The sequence below is a fragment of the Dipteris shenzhenensis genome, chromosome 3 (assembly GCF_047967505.1).
Source record: "Dipteris shenzhenensis isolate YYH24624 ecotype China chromosome 3, Dip_SZ_1.0, whole genome shotgun sequence".
NCBI lineage: Eukaryota > Viridiplantae > Streptophyta > Polypodiopsida > Gleicheniales > Dipteridaceae > Dipteris > Dipteris shenzhenensis.
Window position 1 is genome coordinate 1,686,831 of NC_141598.1, and position 6,000 is coordinate 1,692,830.

General features: G+C 37.5%; 1 protein-coding gene across 1 annotated transcript in view; it reads left to right on the forward strand.

Annotated features, from left to right (window-relative positions):
* IBR5 (indole-3-butyric acid response 5) overlaps window positions 1-2,681 on the forward strand; it is a 68,535-nt gene extending 65,854 nt beyond the window's left edge. The window contains exon 5 of the mRNA XM_087372554.1: window positions 1,991-2,681. Coding sequence (XP_087228680.1) covers window positions 1,991-2,298 — 308 coding nt within the window. The 3' untranslated portion in view covers window positions 2,299-2,681. The remainder of the gene's footprint in view (window positions 1-1,990) is intronic.
* Window positions 2,682-6,000: the final 3,319 nt, after the last annotated feature.

The following is a 6,000-nucleotide window of genomic DNA, read 5'->3' on the forward strand; positions in this document are numbered from 1 at the left end:
AGGGGGAGCTCTTTCAGTTGCGACAGCTTATGCAGGGACTCTTCTTGATGAAGAGGAGCCTGACTCTTTTGAAGAAGCAAAGGATAATGTGCATTGGATGCATGCCATGCACAATGAGTTGTAGTCCATAGAGAAAAATGAGACTTGGGATGTTGTGGATTTGCCACCAGGTAAGCATGCCATCGGTACCAAGTGGGTTTTTAAGGTAAAAAGGAAGCCAGATGGGTCTATTGATAGGTGCAAGGCAAGGCTGGTTGCCAAAGGCTATGCACAGAAGAAGGGCATAGATTATGAGGAGACTTTTGCTCCTACATCCCGGATGACCACCATACGGTCAGTTATTACAATGGCTGCAAATTTTGTTTGGAATGTCCATCAGTTGGACATAAAAACAGCTTTCCTTAATGGGGACTTGCAGGAAGAGGCTTATGTCAAACAACCTCTTGGATTTGAATTTTCTGGCAATGCACTTCAAGTTTGCAAGCTTAACAAAGCTTTATATGGGCTGAAACAAGTCCCACGTGCATGGTATGCCAAGATCGATGCCTTCCTGGCAAGTAAGGGATTACATCAAGAAGGATGGGGGGGATATTTTGGTCATTATTCTTTATGTAGATGACTACCTCCTCATGTGAAGCTAAGTACAGGGCAGCTTTCACAGTGACAGTTGAGTGTGTTTGGCTGCGACGTTTGTTCGTTGATGATCGTCTCATATTGGAGGGTCCTCCAATTCTCATTGATAGTCAGAGTGCTATAGCAGTGGCAAAGAATCTTGTGTTTCATGCTCGCACGAAGCACATTGAGGTTCATTATCATTATGTCAGAGAGAAGTTGCATGTAGGGGAGATCAGTATGATCTATGTGTCAACACATGACAATGTTGCAGACATCTTCTCCAAAGCACTTCCACGTGAGAAGTTTCAGGCATTTTGCAGTGCCCTAAACTTATCTCCTTTTGGTGATTGATCACTATCTTGTATACCACATTGGCACTGCAGGGGGGTGTTAGAATTATTATTATATTCTAGGCAGTGGCCAATGTAATGTAATAAGCGGGTTAGGGACACTTTTTCCTCTTAGAGGTTTTTCCCCCTAACCATAGTCTAATCTCTAACTACGGTTAGAGATTTGTCACTTAGACAAAACCCTCATCTCTTTCATTGTACTTCACTTCAGTTCAGTACACTTCGGGGAGTGAACTACGTTCAGCTCACTCTCTCCATTTTGCTCACTCTTGTTTGCTTCCCATTTTCTCACAAGATGTGCCTCCGTGCATTTAAATTTGGAAGCTATATAGAGCTTTCAAACCTCTCAGAATCCTCCTTTCCACACATGCATTCCATTTGTAGTTGTCCGTGAAATCTAGTCCTAGATATTAATATGGACTATTTCCAAGGGCTCCCCTTCAAATCTTGTTTGTTACGTGTCCATATAGAGAGAGAGAGAGAGGGGGGGGGGGGGATGAGAGAGAGAGAGAGAGAGAGAGAGAGAGAGAGAGAGTGTAAAATATTTTTCGAAAAATCTCAACAAAATATATCAATATTATGAAAAAGAATCTTCACATCCACACTATTCACATCCATGTTTTATCGTCTAACCCAACCTCATAGGTTGGCTCGTCTGACTTCCAAAAATCATAGCTACAAATCTACTCAAAGATTTCACTTCGAAGCAAACGGAAACAATCGTAATCTTCTAAAGAAAATTCACATACTAAAAAATAATTGTAATCCTTGCATGTGGTTTAGCTGCATAAAGGAGTGTAATCCTTGCGCATGGTTTGCTGAAGCAAAAGGGCGGGGAGGGGCACTGGCAACACGAGGGGAGAGGCTGAGTGAGAGGGAGAAGAGAGGCCTGGCCAGGGGGGAAGAGGGGCTGGCTGAGTTTGCTGAAGCACATTTGGAGCATAGAGGATTTGGGGAGAGATGTTGGCAGGAGCTAGGAGATGACTTTTTTTTTTCTTTTTTCTTCTTTCTTTTCTTTTTTGCAGCTGTTACTCAACAGCTACAAGTATACGAGTCTGAGGTTTTTGGTTCAAATGCTTTACATACACCTTTTGCGCCAACTCAAAATGGTGTAGCTTTTGGGTTTGGATTCACAACTTCTTCAAGTACGGCAGCGAACCCGATTTTCTGTAATACATCGGCTTCTCCCTCGACAATCTCCTCTCTTTTTTCTGTGGGATCTGGTAATGGTTCTGCTAATCCTAGTAACTTTGTATTTGGAGCTGCAAGACAAGAGCAACAGGTCGGAGCTAGCAATATAGCTAGCACAGATAACACAATGGATAGCACATAGTCTTGGATACTGTAAATTGGTTATCTTTCCTCACACTCTACTTTGGATCTGTCAAGTACGTTGTTTAGGGCTGAGCTGGTCCATTTGTAAAGAAGCCTTGCAATCCTGCATTTTATCCAGGGAATTTATTAGCAGTCTGTAAATGCTTGGAATCCATCATCTCCTTTTGTTCTTCCTGCATAAAGGGATATGTGGAGTAGAAAGTGGGTGCTATGTGACCATCAGTTTTATTTCTCAAAGTAGTATGTTATCTATGGATGCTTTGTGAAACCATCATTATCTTCTATTTGCCATGTATTACAGAGCAGATGCACTGGTAACAGGAGAACATGATAGATTCCGTGTGCATTTGAAGTTTTTGATGTATCCCAAAGGTGACATTGGCTGCCGTTCTGTTTGTGCAGTAGTCTTTGATTGCTAAATCTTTTCAAAGTTTGCACTGTGTTCTGTTGAATATATGCTACATGGAAAGATTTGAACTAACCTGTGGCAGAAAATGTTGGATCCTTCTATTTCTTTTGCCGGCTTTCTTTTGAAAAATAGTTTGTATTAAATGTATGGTATGACTCGTGTGTGGAGTGGTTAAAACGATGATCTTGTCACTAGATCACTAATACTTGAAACAAATCATGAGTTGTGTTGTCCCCCCCCCCCCCCCCCTTCTTTTGAGGCATCTCCATTGTCAAGCTTTTTCTAAATGCTACTCCGCTGCAACAACTTAGATAACGAAGCGCATGAATGTTAATAAGTGTCCTAATACATGTGTTGCCTAGTAGAATGGGTGCCTCTTAAAGAAGGTGAAATGTTCCAATTAACATGGCAAATGTGTCTTATTTGGCAGATTTGGACATTTAGGATTCAAGCATTTGGGCAAGCAATTGCCTTTTCTTAGTAGTTTTCTTGGACATTTAATGAGATACAAATGCAAAGATTCATCCCTTAAATTTTGATAGGATTATGCGAACAAAACCCTAGTGCAAATTCCAAGGCTCTTAAGACCCCTTGCAATATGCAATGTCCAATATGTCCTCTATTAGCAATGTGTTTTGGCTACGGCTGACATTGAGGTAGCTACTTTGTCTAGATCACATTTAAAAAGAAATAATGGTGAGATAGCCACTTTGCTGCAATGATACTTCAAAATCTTATGACAAGCATAGCATGATTAACACTAGGTTGGTAGTTCTAAAAGTGTCCTTTTTAGGGCTCTAAATTTGTTTTTAGTCATTTGAACCTTTATTAAATGTAAGAACCCTTAAAGACATATATTGTTGACTTGTTCAAGAACATGGGAAAAATACTTCCGTAGACCAAAAGCTATGACAAAGACCTTGTTTTCTTTTGCAGCAAGTGCATGGTTGTTTGGACTCGTACAAATTGAACAAATTTGAAACATATAGCGCTTTAAAAAAACCTACTACTTGTGGTATCAATTTTTTAAAACATAGTTTTAGTATAGAAAATAAAGTTGGGTGTAACTTTCAATACTAAAAGATATCTTATATTAATAAATATGTGTATGTCATCTTTGGCTACAACATTCGCAAAGGTAAGTACATATGAAACCTATGTTTTATACACATCAAACTAAGTTTAAACCTTAAACTTTTACTTTATATGATATGATATAACATCATTTCATGAAATCTTTTACTTCATGATATGATTCAAAATCTTGTAGTTTAATATAAAGGAGCTTATGCACCATTGAAACTTTCTATATCTCATCAAATAGTCTTATATTATTATAGAAGTGTGGGAATATATCTTATATAACCCATATTATCATGTATAGCCATGCATGACCTAAAATTTCTCTTAAGGAATATATTAGATTTGACTTTACACTATGTTACTCTCTAGGCATATGATAATTCATCATTTTGATAGACCCAAGAAGCATGACAAAGCTCTCACATTCAACTAATTGAAGGACTTGAAAAGAGAAACATTGTCTTCGACATACAAATAACTTTTCATCCATATAGACGAACCTCAAAATATAAATACGCATCTATAGAAAAAATAATTGATTATTGGTCATTTTAGCTTGTTTAATAAGATAAGAGAAAATAGCAATAGAATCCTAGATACATCTTTGAACTTTGGACTTTTTTATTTAATGAAGATTCTTTTGAACATATAGTAATAATTATAATTTTATAAATCTAAAAAATTGTGCATTATGACCTTGTAAGACCAACTTTTCACAAAACTTTAAGTCATTGCTTTTGGTGGTTGTTTTGACCACCAAAATTTTAGGGTGGATTTAAAATAGAATAAAATTTCGGTCCTAGTGTACATAATTATACTCTACAACATTTTTAAATGAGATTTTGGATCATAAGAGGACATGATGAAGATGGGATATGAAAATTCATTGCATGTAGATCGTGGAAATTCCTCAAACATGGCCACGTGGCAGGACATTTTAATGTTTTAAGAAAACTTTAATGTCTTGTTACCAAACTAGTGTTAAGTTGTGTGTTCCGCTAACACAAGTCTCTTAAACAAAAGAGAACAACCCACTTGATTGCTTGTCATGCATAGATTCTCTTCGAGTCGATAAAGTGAAAGCTACAAGGCATTTAGTTGAATCCCCTTTGTGGGCTTCCGTTTTCTTGATTCCTCATTTAGTGATTCATTCTTTCTTGAATTACTTATTGCTACTAGTGCTTTTGGCTTACTAGAACTTTGTGAATATGAATCCCCTGTTAATATTTTCTCATGCATGCCAATGCTTTTTACTACTCTTGTATTGTTTTGTATGATCATTGAGCATAGAACACCACGAGCTAGCTTGTACTAATACCACATTTATCATCTAATGACTTAATGACGGGGTTCAAGGACCAAATTTTGAATCCTTAAGATTTATGTGGTAGCTTTGGCCTTGTATTTATCGGCTCTGTACTTGTAGGTTGCTTGTTTTTCTTTATAGATTAAGGCTCGTGTTGGATTTTGCATTGGAGAAGGGAGCCAGATTGAAGAGAAGCCATGCACAAATGTTATCATTACAAACATATATGTGATGTTTTGATGTGCTAAAAATGTAGAAGGGGTCCTAATACTAACCATAACTCTAAGGTATCTCAATTTAAAGATCTTGAGATTTGTAACTATTAGGAAACGTTATAAAAGCCTTGTGTGGAGAAAAGAGAAGAGAGGAGAAAAGGAAGAAAAGAGAGAGGCAGGGAGAGAGGGATCAACTTTTCTGAGAGAATATAAAAGTTAAAACAAAATCAAAGGGAGAACACTGAACTCTTGGAGTGTGCGAGGCATTGGGTGGAGAGGACCACCTTGCAAAGCGTAAGTAGACACTTCCATGAATGAATTCTCACATGAAGAAGAAGAAGTGCAATAGAGAAGAATGCTTGAGCTTATTATTCATGTGCACTTACCTTCAAGCATGCCCCCATACTTCATAACTACTTGTGCAACGCCGTATTTTCAATTCAATTCACCATTAAGAGGCAACTAGTAATTTCATTATTGTCATCACCTATTGCTACATACATTCCAACCTCATCACATACGTTAACTCAAAATTCATCAAGAAACCCTAGAAATACGTCCACAATTGACAAAACCCATTTGAAAAATGTAAAACGTCATCATTAGACTGCCAAAATGTACATAATATCTGAAACACATAGCTTATTGGTGTGCTAAATATCAAGTTCATTTACATGTGCATCTTTT